Source organism: Hippocampus bargibanti, linkage group LG08, assembly GCF_051943395.1.
Source record: "Hippocampus bargibanti isolate YZ-2025 linkage group LG08, ASM5194339v1, whole genome shotgun sequence".
NCBI classification, from domain to species: Eukaryota; Metazoa; Chordata; class Actinopteri; order Syngnathiformes; family Syngnathidae; genus Hippocampus; species Hippocampus bargibanti.
Genome location: NC_142741.1, coordinates 13,819,870 through 13,838,912, shown reverse-complemented (window position 1 = coordinate 13,838,912; position 19,043 = coordinate 13,819,870). Strand labels below are relative to the sequence as shown.

General features: G+C 48.8%; 1 protein-coding gene across 3 annotated transcripts in view; it reads right to left on the bottom strand.

Annotated features, from left to right (window-relative positions):
- raph1a (Ras association (RalGDS/AF-6) and pleckstrin homology domains 1a) overlaps positions 1 to 19,043 on the bottom strand; it is a 138,612-nt gene that overhangs the window by 53,744 nt on the left and 65,825 nt on the right. For 2 of the 3 annotated variants that reach the window (XM_089002012.1, XM_089002011.1), the window contains 2 exons: positions 17,350 to 17,523; positions 9,948 to 10,022 (listed from right to left, as the gene is read on the bottom strand). In XM_089002012.1, coding sequence (XP_088858138.1) covers positions 9,948 to 10,022; positions 17,350 to 17,523 — 249 coding nt within the window. The remainder of the gene's footprint in view (positions 1 to 9,947; positions 10,023 to 17,349; positions 17,524 to 19,043) is intronic. The other variant, XM_089002013.1, reaches the window with a different exon arrangement.

Genomic DNA, 19,043 nt, shown 5'->3' with positions numbered 1-19,043 from the left:
TGACGTGAGGACTCGTCACCAACTCAAAAACAAGACTTCCGGAATATTCAGCGCGAGTCTTAAAACGTAAAATATAGCTATATGCCGTGGAATATTTGTAAAATACACTCAGTAGAAGTCATTTGAAGCGATTTGACAAATTATGGACACAACTTGTCCGGAGACGTCGGTTGTCCTTTAATGCTTTAGTACACAAGTGTCAAAGTCAAGGCCCGTGGGCCAAATCCGGCCCGCCACATCATTTTTTTCGGCCCGCGAAAGCAAATCAAACTTGTTAAATTCCATGATGATTGCTAAAATCTTCATATTTTTGGATGTCAACCACAATAAAAGTCATTATTCTTGACTTCAGATTTGAAAACGAGTTATTAATTAATTTGCTGTGTGATCTATATGTAATATTTGAAGGGATTTAAACATTCTAATGGTTCCCCAAATTCATAACGGCCCTCGAGAGGAAACCATAACTACAATGTGGCCCGCGGCAAAAAAATGACTTTGACACCCCTGCTTTAGTATATCCGGCCCAAACACTCCCTCCAAATGCTCCTGGCGCGAACCCATTGTGGCCCGTGAGTCAAAAAGTTTGCCCACCCCTGGCATAGAGAGAGAGAGACAGAGGGAGAGTCATAGAGGGAGAGGAGACCAAGATGAGAGAGAGTGAGACAGAGAGTGAAAGAGAGAGAGAGAGAGTGAGAGAGAGAGAGAGAGAGAGAGAGAGAGAGAGAGAGAGAGAGAGAGAGAGAGAGAGAGAGAGAGCAAGTGCGATGTCAGTACAGCGCCACACTGTACTGACATATAAACAGTGGTATATGCAGGTACTTTGAGCCTTTGAGCCAACCAGTACCGTTTGGATTTTTGAAAAAGTGGATACCCACTGAAATCTAGGACCAATAGATGATATATATACTTGAAACATAAATGGACAAGATCCAGAATAAAACAAACAAACAAACAAATTTATGACAATGCCCAAATGTTGACACTTGCCATGCTTTCAGAAATTCAATTAGAACATTATTAGGTAGCACCACACACCAAAGAATGAAATGATGCCGGAGATGAAAAAAAATGTAATTTGCAAGAAAAACATTTTAAATCTAACTGAGAACGGTAATATTCCCAAGTCATTTTACGCAGAGCATATAATGTTGAAATATCACATCCACAACCCAAATGGAAATATACAAGCCAACACTGATTCATGACTGTCAGAGGAAGAGACACTAAAAACGTTTTTGGGTCAATAAAGCTGACTTTAAAGTCTGTAACAGCTGTTCTGTATATACTTTAAAAAAGTAACATTAATCTGATGGCCTTCATTGAATTTGAAGGTGCGGGGCTCAGACAGCAGACAGCGCAGGCTCTTAAAAAAGGGGAGGGGGATCCATCAACGCTGAGGAAGCATGTCCCTAACTTGGAACAGCGACGTTAATGTGATGACAGGATGTGAAGTAAGGCACAAGATTAGAGATAAGGTTGTGGAAATACTGTGGAAGAAGCGTTGACAGCCAAAGCTCAAAAGCCAAAAGGAGACAGTTGATGCTGGCCTAATGTAGTACTATGTGAGTGCCCCTGCTTTCCTATGATGGTCCAGAGCAATCAGTCCTGTCGGCTGCAAAGAGGATTATTGAGCCTCAATGCACTCGACTTAAGTGCACGCGCGCACACACAGACACACACACACACGTTCATACGCACACCCGCGCAAGCACATACACACACCCCACATTCCTGTTTCAATGATTTTATGAGGACCGGATGACTCCAGATAGGGAGTGAGGACCACTGTTGCTGATAAGTGTCACGTCACTTGAGGCTTGAGGGCAGGGCTCGAGTGACGAAAGGAAAGCGGGGAGGTTGGATCCAAAATACACGGCAAGACAGATACTCGTGAACAAAAGTCTTTACTGAGGCACGCATGAAAAAATGACAGCAGGATGAGGTGAGTGAGAGAGATCGGTGACGGCAGACCTGACGGCACGGAAGTAGCAGGGGTGGGTTTCAGAATACTCCGACGGAGACGGTATTGTGCGATCGGTAAATATAGTCGGAAGGCACAATCAAGGGAATGACAACCAGCTGTGGGAACCCAGGTGTGTGATGATGGGAGGGGCCGTCTCCAGGGACCAGCGGAGGAGGTGACAGGAGGGGCAGGGCGCGCCCAGGGCGGCGACGAGATGTGACAGTGCCCCCCCTCAACGGACGCCTCTTGGCGGCCCACCACGTTTGGAAGGGTGAGCCGCATGGAATGCCCGGATGAGAGACCGGTCGAGGATCCAGGCATGTGAGACCCACTGTCGTTCCTCCGGTCCATAGAACTCCCAGTCGACCAGGTACTGCACTCCTCTGCCCATGCGCCTGGAGTCCAGTATCTCCCGCACGGTGTAGAACGGTCCGTCGGCCAACATACGGGGGGAAGTGGGGTGGGGTGGGCGTGGGGGCTCAGGAGCTGGTTTCTACTGGCTTGAGGAGGGAAACGTGGAATACGGGGTGGATCCTCATGGTGGGTAGCAGCCGGAGCCTCACCGAGACCGGGCTGAGGATGGCCTCGATGGGGAAGGGAACCGTGAAGCGTGGGCCCAGCTTGGCTGAAGACCCTGCCAGCCGAAGGTCCCTCGTGGACAGCCACACCTCCTGCCCGACCTGGTAGCTGGGTGCCTGTCTCCGATGACGGTCCGCCACCCGCTGGTTCCGGGATGCGGTGCGTGTCAGGGCGTCCCTGGTCTCCTTCCAGACTCGGTGGGCCCGTCTGATGTGATGTTCGATAGACGGGACCTCCACCTGGCCCTCCTGGGTGGGAAACAAGGGAGGCTGATAGCCACAGGCGGACAGGAATGGGGACCGACCTGTGGCTGCGGAGACCAGGGAGTTGTGGGCGTACTCCACCCAGGGTAGGTGTAGGGCCCACGACGCCAGGTTGTGGAGGCACACGCACCGGAGGGCCGCCTCCAGGTCCTGGTTCTTCCTCTCCGTCTGTCCGTTGGTCTGGGGATGGTATCCAGACGACAGGCTCGCCGACGCCCCTAGGGACCGACAGAAACGTTTCCATACCTTGGACACGAACTGCGGTCCCCGGTCCGACAGGATGTCCGTCGGAATCCCGTGGAGACGGACGACGTGGTTAACCAGGAGTTGAGCCGTCTCGATGGCGGAGGGCAACCTGGTTAACGGGACGAAGTGGGCCGACTTGGCCACGGGGGGGGGGGGGGGGGGGCTGTCACGAAGTCGACGGAGATGTGGGACCAGGGTCTGGACGGCACCGGTAGCGGCTGGAGGAGTCCTGCCGGGGGCTGGTGGGAGGCTTTCCCACGGGCGCAGGTCGGGCAGGCCTTTACGAAGAGGGTGATGTCCCTCCTGAACCCCGGCCACCAGAACCGTTGGGCGATGAGTTGCATCGTCCTGTTGACCCCCGGGTGACAGGCTATCTTGGAGGTGTGCCCCCAGACGAGCACCTCCGTGCGAAGAGGGGGGGGACGAACAGGCGATCCTTAGGACAGCCCCTGGGGATGGGGGTCGTCCTCTGGGCTTGCTGAACTTTTCTCTCAACCTCCGACCTCAGGGCACCCAGGATGCGCTGGGACGGCAGGATGTTGGTGGTGGTCTCCTCCCTTTCTGCCGGCTCATTGATGCGGGATAGGGCATCGGGCTTGGTATTCTGTGACCCTGGGCAGTAGATGAGAGAAAAGTTAAAACGGGTGAGGAAGAGTGACCATCGGGCCTGACGTGAGTTTAGTCTCTTGGCCGACCGGATGGCCGCCAGGTTCTTATGGTCAGTGAAGACGGTGAAGGGGTGTTTCGCTCCCTCAAGCCAGTGTCTGCATTCCTGCAGGGCCAGGACGACCGCCAGCAGTTCCCGGTTGCCGACGTCGTAGTTGGCCTCGGCGGGGCTGAGCCGGCGGGAGAAGAAGGCGCATGGGCGTAGCTTCTGGTCCGTGGGAGAGCGCTGGGACAGGACGGCCCCTACTCCGGACTCGGATGCGTCAACCTCGACCGTGAACGGGAGATCCGGGTCGGGATGACACAGAACAGGGGGATTGGTGAAGGCTAGACGGAGGCGGTTGAAGGCCCCCTCAGCATCGGGCGTCCACCTGAAGGGAATCTTGGTGGACGTGAGGTTAGTGAGGGGGAGTGCCTTCTGACTATACCCGCGTATGAAGCGGCGGTAGAAGTTGGCAAACCCCAAAAACCGCTGAAGCTGTTTCCGCGTCTTCGGGATCGGCCATTCCACCACCGCTTTAGTTTTAGTGGGGTCGGCCCTGAGCTGCCCCTGCTCCACAACGAACCCTAGGAAGGACAGAGAGCGGACATGGAACTCGCACTTCTCTGCCTTCACGTAGAGCCGGTTTTGCAGGAGCCGCGCCAGGACCCGGAGGACGTGTTGCGTGCTCCTCTGCGGAACGAGAAAAAATGAGAATATCATCCACATAAACAAAAACATTGAGGAAGTCCCTGAGCACATCATTGATCAAATTCTGGAAGACGGCGGGCGCGTTCGTGAGTCCGAACGGCATCACCAGATACTCAAAATGTCCTAACGGTGTTTTAAATGCGGTTTTCCATTCATCCCCCTCCCGGATGCGGACCAAATGGTACGCACTGTGGAGGTCTAATTTGGAAAAAAATGGTTGCTGATTGAAGGGGCGTGAAGGCTGAGTCCATGAGGGGGAGGGGGTATTTGTTACGGATGGTGATGTCGTTCAGACTCCGGTAGTCGACACACGGACGCAGGGTTCCGTCCCTCTTGTCAATAAAGAAGAACCCTGCGCCCAGCGGAGACCGTGACGGCCGGATGAGTCCCGTCGCAAGGGAGGAGTCTATGTAAGTGCTCAGGGCTTCCCGTTCTGGTTGTGAGATGTGGAAAAGTCTGGAGCACCTGGCTGCAAGTCAATAGCACAGTCATACGGTCGGTGGGGTGGCAGGGATTGGGCGTTGTCTTTGCTGAACACCTCCCGCAGGTCGTGGTAGCAATGTGGCAAGCCCTTGAGGCAGATGGCCACCGCGGGAGGGGTCTCACCCTGCCGTAGCCGACCGCAGGCAGTTGGCGTAGCAGTAGGGGCTCCAGCCCTGAATGGTGGGACCCTCCCAGGAGATGGACGGGTCGTGGGTATTGAGCCAGGGGAGACCCAATACCAACGGCGCATTCCGGCAGGGCATAACTAAAAATTGGCGGTGCTCGACGTGGTTCCCCGCTACCCGGAGTTTTAGCGGGGCAGTGAGGTGGGTGACTCGGGCTAACAGTCTGCCGTCCAGGTCGACGATCTCCTTCGGGGGATGGAGATCGATCAGCTGGCAGCCCAGCGAGTCCGCCGGCTGGGGGTCAATGATGCACCCGTCGGCCTCCGAGTCCACTAGGGCCCGCACGGTTTGGGAGCTGGACGGGCCGATTAATTCGCTGTCCAGCTCCAACCGCGTAACGGGGGTCGTGGATTTGACCTCCAGAGGTCGCTGTGGTCGCCGTTTTGACGGGGACTTGCGTGGACCTGAGGTCTTTGGCTGGGGGCCTTGGGTGCGACGAGCCCCGGGGATAGTGCGGTCGTTCCCTCCCCCTATGATCATGGGTTCGAGGGATTCCTCCAGGCGCCGCACGTGCTCGCTGCCGGGTGTGGTAGATCTGGACCGGCTTCGGGGCTCGTCGAGCCGCCGGCCGCGCTGCTCCCTCTGTCGCTCCCGAAGACGGTGATCCAGGCCGATGACTATGGCGACCAGGTCGTCGAAGGTGGTGCCAGCGTCGCGGGTGGCCAACTCGTGCTTGAGATCGGTGTTCAATCCGCGACGAAACACCCTCCTCAACTCTCGGTCGCTGTAGCCGCTGCCAGCGGCCTGGATGCGGGAGTCGACGGAGTATTCCACGGCTGAACGGGCCCCTTGGACGCAGTCCAGTAGTCTCCCCTCAGCTTCGGACTCCGTCACCGGATGATGGAAAACCCGGCGTAACTCGGCGACGAAGTCTGGGTACGAGGTGCGCAGCTCCGGTCGGGACTCTCGGATAGTCAGCACCCATGTCTCGGCTTCTCCCGTGAGCAGGCTGCTGATGAAGGCTACCTTCGCCTCATCGCTAACGCAGGCGTATGGATGTTGCTCAAACACGAGTGTACACTGCATTAAAAACTGAGCGCAGCTCCCGGTTTCGCCTGCGTAGCGTGAGGGAAGAGGTAGTTGAAGAGCGTGCCTACTTACGGGCGGGGAAGACTTGGCTGTGAGGGCGGAAATGCGTGCCTCAGCCGCCTCGAAGCGTTGAGCCAGTATGGTGGTAATTTGGCTGACTTCCGCGATGGCTCGGGCCAGCTGGCTCGAACGCTCCGCTTGCACGGTCAGGGTGGCGAGGAATCTGTCTTCGCCGGCGGGATCCATAGGTGGTCGGAGTATTATGTCACGTCACTTGAGGCTTGAGGGCAGGGCTCGAGTGACGAAAGGAAAGCGGGGAGGTTGGATCCAAAATACACGGCGAGACAGATACTCGTGAACAAAAGTCTTTACTGAGGCACGCATGAAAAAATGACAGCAGGATGAGGTGAGTGAGAGAGATCGGTGACAGCAGACCTGACGGCACGGAAGTAGCAGGGGTGGCTTTCAGAATACTCCGACGGAGACGGTATTGCGCGATCGGTAAATATAGTCAGAAGGCACAATCAAGGGAATGACAACCAGCTGTGGGAACCCAGGTGCGTGATGATGGGAGGGGCCGTCTCCAGGGAGCAGCGGAGGAGGTGACAGGAGGGGCGGGGCACGCCCAGGGCAGCGACGAGATGTGACAATAAGTTTAGAGAACTAGTGTTACATTTTAACACTAAATGTCACCCCATGTCCTACTTCAACTTCTTTAAAAACAAAGAAATAAAAAGTGGACGTGAAACTGAAATAACAGTAGGAGTGAGGTTTCTGAATGGGTACATTCAAAGTCCTCACCCCTGTAGTGAATTTGGTTGAAATATCGTTTGACTTTTTGTGGTATGAACATTTTCCTCTCATTAACACACACACACACACACACACACACATAAATACACACAGTGAGTAAAAAGTGTGTATCCGAGTGAAATGAAAATACACACCAAAAATCATTTTGGGTGAATTTGTGAGGACTTCACTGAAACTTTAACAGATGCACGTATATACACTCTAGAATTTAGCTATATTTTACGTTGTAAGACTCCCAAGTTTTGTGTTTGAGTTGGTGACGATTCCTGGCGTCACGTCACGGAGGGAACGCCCCTGACCGAGAAAGCGACACACAATGCATTTTGCGGTACTTTGTTTGGTCTGAAAACTTTGTGTTGATGGTGAAATTAGAAGGAAAACACATTGTTGGGGTAATTCGTTATACGAACATCTTCAAACATATTTTTGTATCGTTTGTTTACGTTTTGGACTTCCTGATATGTCATATCCTGCCTTCCTTTACACGATGTCACATCCTATTACGTCACATCCTATTATGTCCATCTTATAATGCTCTCCCAGCGGTCTTTCGCGCTCTTAGTTTTAAAATTAGATGCAAAAAAATACTGATGGTTATTGTGGATTACATATGACAATTAGAAATTTTGGTTCAGACTTTCTGAAGAATCATGGAACTTGACATACTTACATACTGTGCTGTATGTCATACATATTAGCATATTTGACAATAAAGCTGACTTTGACTTTGACTTTTTGACTTTGATACTTGATTTACCTTCCCGGCCCACATAAAATGATGTGGCAGGCCAGATCTGGGCCCCAGCCTTGACTCTGACACTCGTGCTCAAAACAAGGCCATAGACAAGTATCAATAGAATACTGATAAAAACGTTGACAGAAATACAACAGGACAGCCAGTGGGAACAGGCCAGTTCCCCCAGAGCAAAACATAAATCTCAATCTACTTTCAACGAAAACAATTCATGGGCAGCTTAATCTCATGAACTGCAATGATCTGAGTTAGCAAGCACATCGCTCATCTAATCATCTCCCTGATTACAACTTGCTCACTCCTAAATCAAAATTGCAGCTACACAATTCAGGCCGATGGATATTTTTTTCCCCCCCCTAAATAATTACTTTTTCTTAAAATTACTTTTTCGACTGTACTGTCATAACTGCTTTCTTGTAACGTTACGCTTTTAACACTTCACTGTATGGCCTCCACCAGTGACTTCAATCTCTTCTTACAACTTCATTCTTGCAAGGTTATGACATGAAAACAACATTTTGTAACATCAAAACTTTAGTGAGAACCCCAGTTTGATGCTTCAACACAGTTTGCATCTTTAATGGAGCTTGTTTTGCTTTTTCGATAAAACCGGACATGAAAAGTATCGTGAATAAAAAAGGTATGGGTTTAAGTTGCTCTGTTCAATATGGCTTAAGCCAACAATATGTCAGCAAGAGAAACTGAACATGCAGTAAAAAGCAGAGTGAGTTGTGTTTACACTTTTGGATGAATGTAATCCTTTCCTTTTTTGTTTAAATTCACAGGCATGGTCCCACCAGATCCCCAAGCATTCTGATCTGTTTAAATTCAACCCACACCCGAAAGCTGAATGTTTTTAGGGTTTCCTAAGGTTTTGTTGTTTAAAATCTTGAGGTTATTTTGGTTTTATCCAAACAGTCTCTGAATAAGACTTGAAGGCAATAACAGACACAGAATCGGTGACGCTTACTTACCTGGCCTCGTTTCCAAGAAGTCATTAAAAATTTGACGTAACAATCATTCTTACAAAAATTTTACTCCATTCAAGGCTTCCTTAAAGCACAATCACACAACGAATTGCAATATAATCCTGCATTTCAGTCCATGATCACATGGAAGAATTCTGTCAGAAAGGGTCAAATATTTGGGGTGTTTGTGTAATGTTTTTATTGTTGTAGAAAATATCAGAGGTTGACCCTCTGCCATATATGGCTACACATAATTTACCGTAATTTCCGGACTATAAGCCGCAACTTTTGTCACAAGTTTTTAACCCTGCGGTTTATACAACGATACGGCCAATTTATGCATTTATTTCTAACTGCCATGGGGCGCTCGAGCACTAAAGGTAAGAATTAGACACGGCGAATATATGTGGCAATAAAGACGCAAGTTAATGTAACTACGGTAATTCCGCACATGAATCGTGCATTTAAAGTGGCCCTCGACGCTTGGATAACCAGCGGGGAGAAATCGTTTCCCAAAACTGGCCGTATGCGAAGAGTAACTTTTGAGGAGGAGGAAGATGAGGACGGCTCTCAGTTACTTGCTATGTTTTTGTAACAAGCCTTGTTAGTGAGTGTTAACAAGTCTTTCTTTCTAAACATCTCATGTTTCAATTTGGGCACATACGGTTTATAGACAGGTGCAGTTTGTGTATGTACCAAATGGGTTTCCCTTAAAAATGTACAGGGTGAGGCTATTAATTTTGTAACAAATTCTGAACTACAAAACCACTAATGACCAGTTCAATACTTCTGGGTCGAGTGAACACTGGCGCGCGTGACTGCCGCTGCTCACTCGCAGACAAAGTATCCTATGACTGTAAAGTGTCTTTCAGAGTTTTGAAAGGCGCTTATGAATCAAATGTTATTATTATTATTATTATTATTATTATTATTATTGAAGGGAAAAGCCGAAAGGAAAAGAATAAGAAGATTATTATTATCAGGTGCACTCTGTAGTCCGGAAATTATAGTAAATAAGAGCATGTTATTTCTTTGGTATCTATTGGCGCTTTCATTTTGGCATGTATTGTAGCATTCACACTGGAATGTGTTGATACAATTTGAGTGATTGCACTTCAGCAAGTCTCAATTTCGAAATGCACACACACCCAATTCCTTTTGCAATCGTAGGAGAGGAATGAAAAGTGGAAAAGACTGGAAAAACTGCATGCAAAAGAAAATAATCTAAAAAACAGGCCAAGATAGACAAAACAAGGATAAGGTGAGCATGCAAGTGAGGGATGGAAGGTGGGGAGAGGGGTCACCTTGGTCAGCAGGTGTGAAGGTTTCCCTGCTATGTTTCTCAGAATCAGAGAAGTTTCCCTGTCCAGATAGGAGTGCTTGAAGGAGAGAGAGACACACACACAGAAATACAAGACAGAATCTTGGTAAATGAATGTGGCGTCTGGCTTTAGCAGGAAGCTGTGCGGTGAAGTGGCAGATGACGGCAACAGCAAGGAAACCTGTGGTTTGGGGGAAGAATCCTACACAGAGACACTATATGTCACAATAATCACTATTATGGCAAGCTGCAGGAAAACACATAAATATTTGATGTTAGAAACCTCAAAGGTGGAAAAGGAAAACGGGGGTGACTTAAAATACTCAAAGTAAAGCATCGACTCGAGGCAGAAAATCCCACTCACCATTCATGCAAGTTAATTGAGTGACATTCAAATTGATTTGCATCTTACGTTATGTCTGAAAGAACCCACTTGCTTGGTGAACTCATTTGCTACCACATGACCCAATCCCCACATAGTTCTCAAGGGACAGTACATGCAACAGTATTACAGGATTTAATTCTGATCAGAGTGCAAATGGATGGATTTGATACCTGCTCTTCCACTGCCACACGAATCAAGTAACCACCTCAAACAGATAAAACAAATAACCCCTAGCCTAATAAATGAATCTCACTTGCCACATCAGATGTCCAGATAATGACCACAATTCAGAAATATTACTGAATATATTATTAAAGTAGATTATTATTGTTGTTATTATTATGTGATAGAAAGAAAAAGCAAGGGAGATTCTGGAAAAAAGTACCAAATGTAAAAATCGACCAGTACTTGTACGGTACTGGCATCTCTGATGATTTTTTTTTTGATAATTGTTGACTAGTGTCATCAATGAATCATTTAGATACCATTTTAAAAACATTTCAAGATCTATAATTTCATCTTCTCAATGGTAAATATAGTCTGATTTTGGTCTCTGTCAAAGCGTAAAGATTGTGTTTGTGTTGAATCAAAATAAAACAGGAAAACAATGTTTGCCTATTTTCTGACATGTTATGTAGCAAAGCAGCAATTACATCCGACGATGTTTGTGCATTTTCTGCAATTGAGACGAGAAACGTATGTTTTTGATAAAGGGATTGAAATCAAATCATGAGCAGATGCATTAATATTCGACAGAACAAATAATTTTTAACTAATCATTAGCTCCAGCCCCACTTTGCAATATAAAATAATCATATATTATTGATAATGTATACACAAAGTTATAACGTATAAAAAAAAATCCACATTTTTCAGATCTGTCGCTTTCTAAATCTTGTGTGGTTCATTTCGAGAAATCATTTTATCGAGCATTATCATATTCGAGCATTATCATACTCTTCTAATATTTAGGTCATACGCATGCACGCATGATTAGCCGCGTGTGCGTGAATCCACGTGTGTGTGTGTGTGTGTGTGTGTGTGTGTGTGTGTGTGTGTGTGTGTGTGTGTGTGTGTGTGTGTGTGTGTGTGTGTGTGTGCGTGTGCACATGTTCTGTGTGCCTCGACTGGGATCACCACCTTATCGTGGTAAGGCACTTTGCGCGCCTCAATGACCCTGAGAGCTATGTCGGCCGGAGTCTTGCACTCCTGGCAGGGTCACCCAAGCCGAACAGGTCGAGGGGTAGAGGCCAGACAAAGAGTGATCCCAAACCCGCACCCGGGGGTAGGCGTAGGCGGAGTCCAACAAACCGGACTACCGGCAGCCCCCTGCAACTCCTGCCAGAAAATGGTCGTCATGAGTATGCTCATGCCACCAGAAACTCATCTGGTAAGAGCGAAGATGGTGGAAGTGTGGACTGTGCACCCACACACTCACCTTAATCTCTACCTTTGCGCAAGCTTCTTGCCCCAATCCCCCCCCCCCCCCACTCCCATGGAAACCCAAAGTCCTGTGGCGATGTGGAATGGCGGTGGGCACAGGCCAAGGATGTGGCTGGAAGTGCCTAGCCAAACCATGCACACAGGCGACAATGGAGTGATGGTCGTTGATAATGCGGGATGGAGCAGCGCATCTCCTCGGCAGCTTCCATTGTGTCTGAGCAGCTCCACACTGCTCACCCCTGTGATGGGGAAGGACCTAGAAAAAGTGGTCTAAAAATTGTCTGCTCTCCACACTCCGGACGGTAAACCGCAATTGTCGGAGCATCCCTCCTGCGGTCGAAACTTCAAAAAACGAATCACAAAAAAACTAAGCATTGCTTCGTGGAATGTCCGCACGCTGTTGGACCTGGCTCAACCCGCTGAGAGGCCCCACCGGAGGACAGCACTTGTAGCCATGGAGCTCGCAAGATACAACATCGACATTGCAGCCTTCAGCGAGACCAGACTACATGGAGAAGACTCCCTGACAGAGGTTGGTGCAGGGTATACCTTCTTCTGGAAAGGGGTCCCGAAGGCAACCGCCGTATCCATGGAGTTGGCTTTGCTGTGAAGTCCCAACTGCTGCAATGCATTCCGGAATCCCCTATTGGCATCAATGAAAGGCTGATGACCTGGCGCATTCCCTTGGCAAAGGGACGCTTCGCTACGCTCATCAGTGCTTACGCACCAACTCTGGATGCCAACCACTTTGTCAAGGACGAGTTCTACGGAGCTCTGGACACCATCCTGCAGAAAACTCCGGCCACGGATAAGCTCCTCATCATGGGAGATTTCAATGCGAGGGTGGGCATGGAACATCTCGTATGGAATAAAGTTATTGGCCAGCATGGAGTGGGAAAGATGAACACCAATGGCCTTCGGCTACTCTCCCTGTGTGCAGAGCATCACCTGGTCATTACTAATACCATCTTCCAAATGAAAGACAGGTTCAAGACCACTTGGCAGCACCCCCGCTCCAAACATTGGCACCTCCTGGACTATGTGATTGTCCGTCAGAAGGACATACAGGATGTCCTTATCACCCGTGCCATGCGTGGAGCTGAGTGTTGAACTGACCACCATATGGTCAGATCCAAACTCCTCATACGCATACATCCCCGTCGTCCAATGACAGCTCCCAACGGAAAGCTCTGCTGCACAGCACTGACCAACCCCACCATCAAAGCCAACCTTCAACGTCTCCTTGCCGAAAAACTCAACAAGATCCCAGAGGAACCGGTCGACTGGCAAGCTCTGCGTCAGGCTATTTACAGCACAGCCTCAGAAGTGCTTGGACAGTCAAGGAGAAGACACCAGGATTGGTTCGATTCAAACTCGGATGAAATACAGTCCATTCTAAAAGCAAAACATGAGGCCCACAAAGCTCTTCTGTCCTCTCCCACATCTCACACCCGGAAAGTAATATTTACTGAAGCAAGGGCAGCAACCCAGCGGGCACTCCGTGTCATGGAGGACACCTGGTGGTTGCAGAAGGCACATGAGATCCAATATCTGGCAGACTGTAACAACACCCAGGGTTTCTACAATGCCATCCAAGAACTGTACGGCCCTAGAAAGCAAAAACTTTCTCCAGTGCAATCTGCTGATGGCTCTGTGCTCCTTAAGGACCGCCATGAGATCCTTGCTCGCTGGGCAAACCATTTCGAGACCCTTCTCAACACCACCAACCCCGTCAACTCAAAAATTCTGGACAATCTTCCAGACCTGCCGCCAATCATGAGCCTCGACACCCCACCGTCCTTTTTAGAGACCAGGCAAGCCATCATGAGCCTTAAGGACAACAAAAGTGCTGGACCTGATGGCATCCCTGCAGAAGTTTACAAACACGGAGGTTATCTCCTCACGTGCCGTCTGCACCTCCTTATCTATAAAATCTGGGAACACGGGAAGCTCCCACAGGACTGGAAGGATGCCAACATCATTGTAATCTACAAAAAGAAAGGGGACAAAACAGCGTGTGGGAATAGCAGAGGAATCTCTCTCCTCTCCACCGCAGGGAAAATTCTGTCCAAAATCATGCTCAGTAGGTTGATCAAGCATCTCTCAGAGTCTGTGCTTCCAGAAACGCAGTGTGGTTTCCGGAAGACAAGATCCACCACAGACATGATTTTTGTATGAAGGCAGCTTATGGAGAAGAGCAGAGAACATCACCTGGACCTCTACATAGCCTTCATAGATCTCAACAAAGCATTTGACACCGTCAACCCTGAGTTGCTATGGAAGCACCTCTCCAAACTTGGGGTTCCACCCAAGTTTCTTTGCATCCTCCAGCAGCTGCATGACGGGATGCAAGCCAGAGTACTCTTCGGAGAGCTCCAGTCAAAGCTCTTTGGGGTGAACGCTGGGGTGAAGCAGGGCTGTGTCTTGGCTCCAGCACGCTTTAATATCCTCCTTTCTGCCATCACGTGCCTATTTCACAAAGGCATCCGACATGAAGATGGCATCCGCGTGGAATACCGCCTCGATGGAAACCTCTTCAACATCAGACGGCTCCAGGCCCACACAAAGACAAATATCTGCCACATCTGCGAACTTCAGTATGCTGATGACTGTGCTGTACTAGCTCACAGCTCAGAATCTATGCAGCATGCTCTCAATACCATTTCTAACTTATACCAGTCTTTTGGTCTCCAGATCAACATAAAAAAACAGAGCTCATGTTCCAACCTGTGTCGCGAACTCCCACACCACCCAGCCTTCACATCAATGGCATTTCACTAAATGTAGTGGATTGTTTTACTTACCTTGGCTCCACTTTGTCCACCAATTGCTCACTTGACATTGAAATACACAATCGTATAAATAAAGCCTCATCATCGTTTGGACGTTTACGCAGCAGAGTGTTTATGAACCGTAACCTGAGAATTGGAACCAAGATTGCCGTATACAGCGCAGTATGTCTGTCCACTCTCCTCTATGGGGCAGAAACATGGACCACATACCGCCGGCACTTAACTACCCTTGAGGCCTTCCACATCCGGAGCCTGCAGAAGATCCTTGGCTTGTCCTGGGAAGATCGAGTTCGTCACTCAGACATCTTTCAGCGCACAAATTCCATCTGCATGGAAGCAGCAGTTGCAAAAAAACACCTTCGGTGGATTGGACACACCATCCGCATGCCCGATCACCGCCTGCCCCGCCAAGTCCTCTATGGACAGCTGAAAGATGTGAAGCGCTCTGCAGGGCGGCAAAAGCGACGCCTCAAGGACTACACAAGGGACCTCCTCAAACGAGCCAACATCAACATCACGGAGCTCGAAGCTTTGGCCTCAGACCGACAAACCTGGCAGACCACTAGTGCCAGGATAGTCTCTAAAATACATCAAATCCACATAGACAGACAATTAGAGAGACGCATTCAACGGCACCAGCTGGTACCCCCTGCCATCCGGCCTCCCATGTTCCATCTGCGGACGTGTCTGCGGCTCAAGGATTGGGCTCTATGCCCATGAAAAGTGGCACCAGCGACATCGTCGCTAAGCCCCCCCCCCTGCCCCAACATCCCCTCCCTGGGAGCAAGCGTCATCATCACCTATGATGGACAGCTAGAAGAAGAAGCACATGTTCTGTGCATCGGGGCTCCTCTACATGCAGGGTTTAAACTACATCTGAACCATCCATCCACTATCAAAGAGTGTCATGATATGGTTGGCGACCAACGGGGGGCGCAGTCGGCCCCGCCTGCACCTGCACAGGTGCTGGTCGTCCTGATCAGATTGGCGACCAACGGGTACCGACGTCAGCCCTGCCTGCAGCCTCGCAGGTGCTGGTCGTTTTAATCACTGACACTTAAAAGGACACCCGGCACGACTATACGGGGTCGGTTCATTGTTTGCTGCAGGTTTGTTGCATGCTTTGTCTGCAATGTGTATGCTGTGCATGTGTTTGTTTAACCTAGGCGGACTTTTACTTTTGGTCTTCTTTTGATACTTTGTATTTTTTCTGTTCAGATGATTTTGATGTTTTACATTTTGTTCCTGCTGACCTTTATTTTAATAAAATTTGTAAAACAACCTTCTGCCTGCTTTTTGGGATCCGCACCCGCCATCACCACCTTGCAAAATGTGACAGAATGAACCGACCAACCATCGGATCCCGCAGGTACATCGGACCCGTCTCATTTCCACCCTGTGCCTGGCAATGCTACGTCCACGTTAGCCCAAGCCTCGTCGAGTTTGAATTGCGTCACTCGACGAGCCGTAACGTCCATGGAAGCGTCCGGCCGAGACCTCCTTCCAGGTGGCCGTCCAGGGTGACACTGGGTGACTGGCACTGCACGCCCACGTCCAGCCACGCTGTCGTCGTGCATGACGAATTGAGTCTCATCCACGACAAGCCGTGAAACGTCCGCGTCAACGTCAGTCCGAGACCCCACTCACCGCTGGATCCCGGAGCGGCTCAGGACTGGTCTCGTTTCCCCGGTGCCGGGCAGTTCACGCCCACGTCGGCGTCCGGCCGAGACCTGGTCCCATACGACTGTACGGGGTGCCATTCTGCGCCTGGCAGTTCGACGTCCACGTTGAGCCATGCGCCGTCACGTGAACGTGCGAGAGGGATCGCACTCACGCCCACGACGATCCGTGCCGCGTCTTTGTCCACCCCAGGCTGAGTCCCGTTCCCATCAGGCCGCCGCCCGTCGTATGCTGGAGAGGCAGCGGTTGCCGTCTCCACCATTGTTCCCTGGCGAGTGGACCTTTTGGGAGACTGTTTGGACTTCTGGAAGCAGCCCCTTGAAGGGGGGGTACTGTCATGATCTGGTTGGCCACCAACGGGGGGCGCTGTCGGCCCCGCCTGCAGCCTCGCAGGTGCTGGTCGTTTTAATCACTGACACTTAAAAGGACACCCGGCACGACATCCGGGGTCGGTTCATTGTTTGCTGCATGTTTGTTGCATGCTTTGTCTGCAATGTGTATGCTGTGCATGTGTTTGTTTAACCTTGGCGGACTTTTACTTTTGGTCTTCTTTTGATACTTTGTATTTTTTCTGTTCAGATGATTTTGATGTTTTACATTTTGTTCCTGCTGACCTTTATTTTAATACAATTTGTCAAACAACCTCCTGCTCCCTCCTGCCTGCTTTTTGGGATCCGCACCCGCCATCACCACCTTGCAAAACGTGACAAAGAGATATTTTTGTCTAGATACTAATGATGGTGATGAGTAATTGTGATCTACTGGGTAAAACCAATATCCTAGTGACCAGTTGGATGAATATCGACTGAGGGTGTCTCATTAAAATCTCAAATTTTATGCAGACTGATTTCAGTCCTTAAAAACACGCACTTCCTGAAACACTCCCTGTTTCAAATAGTGTGTCTGTTTATCGCTGATATGTCAAATATAACCAACCTCTTTCAAAAATGAAAGCAAGCTCAGTTTAATCCTGCACAGCAGACAACAGGTGCCTACAACAGACTAACACTGGAGCCCAGTGAGCTAAAATAACAGAGGTAGAATGTTGGTATGTGTCAAAGCTATTCGGTAAGTGGACAATTTACCTCCGTGTTGTGCTGACTTTGGCCGGTGTCATTGGCTGGCATTAAAGCAGGATGGCGGTCACAGTTGCCAGCATGAAGAACGTTGTCCAGGGAATCCATCGAGGAGGCAGAGTTGACAGACGTTCCTGAGGCTGACGTGACGGAGGAGCGTGAAGAGTGGATGATAGATCGCACCTACAAGGGATTTAACCATCAATCATTACTAGGAAATTACATGAATTGTGTTGATCGTGACGCAAATTTGAGTAATTACTTTTTTACAACCAACATTGACATTGTTAATTCACTGAATTACTTTGCTGCTTTGCTGTTGCTGAAGTAAACTGCTCATCTTGTTAGTATATCTGAATAGGGATTACAGTGAACCCTAGTTTATCGCGGGAGATACGTTCCAAAAATAGTCCGCAATAGATGAAATCCGCAAAGTACAATGTACTCAGCGTTCTTTTTTTTTTATAATGCAAAACTGTACATACTGCAGAATGAAACAAAAAATAAAACCTCTTTTTTAATAATTTAAAGCAGTGGTCCCCAACCTTTTTTGGGCCACGGACCAGTTTAATGTCAGCGGATAAATACAACAAAATAAAATGATACGACAGGCATGGATACTGTTTTTTTCTTTATTTTAAATATAATAATAAATGTGAATCCGTTGTCTATTTTTATACAACTTTATTAGCAGAGTCCTGGTAACATCGCGCCAACAACAATGAAAAGGTTTCTTCAGCCATCATCTGTACTTTTTTGAAGGTGTCGGACGTTTCGCTTCGTATCCAAGATGCTTATTCAGCGAACTAAAGTCTTACTGGTAGTATCAGCCCTATATATATATATCCCTAATGTCCAGGCATGGCGGCGCCGGACACTGCTATGATAGGTCCCTACTCTCAGATTGGGGGGAGCAGAGGACCACTCACTGCGAACCCCACCGATTGTTCCTACATTCCTGACTAACGACTGGCCTGATTGCCCCACTACCTCCGGTATCCCCTCATCAGCATTACGAATGTTACCTAACCTATGTTGCCTAAGCAGGCTATTGTACGAACGATCCAAATTGAACCCCACCCCACCATATCGGTTTAATGAAGGCTTTAGCTTTTTTACGAAAATTGCTTCTTTTACTCCCCTTTCAAACCATCTATGTTCTTTTGCTAAGATTTTAACCTCATTGTCGTCAAATGAGTGGTTGCTAGCTTTTAGGTGCCTATGTACTGCCGATTGAGGCCCACTAGTATTATCCCTGCGATGTTGATAACGTCTTTTTTTGAGAATTTGTTTAGTCTCCCCAATGTATTGCTCTTTATAATTTTCATTCTTACAATGTATTGAATAAACTACATTACTTTGATATATATATATATATATATATATATATATATATATATATATATATATATATATATATATATATATATATATATATATAGTGATGTCACGAGAGGCTTGGTTCTGGAGGGCAAATACATCCCCCTAAGATGGCTTCACCCAGAGAGAGTTTTGGCCCCATCTGGTGGAAGGCAGCAATTCAAACACCACACCTGTGGCTTGATTGGCAGGCAAGGCTTTTAAGGCGGAGAGCCTCTGAGTGTGAGCCGGGGGGAGACAAGCTCTGTTGCTGTGCACTGTGGAGAAACTGATTGCTGCGTGGAACTCATTGCCAGTTGGGACCATACGACAGGACACTGGAT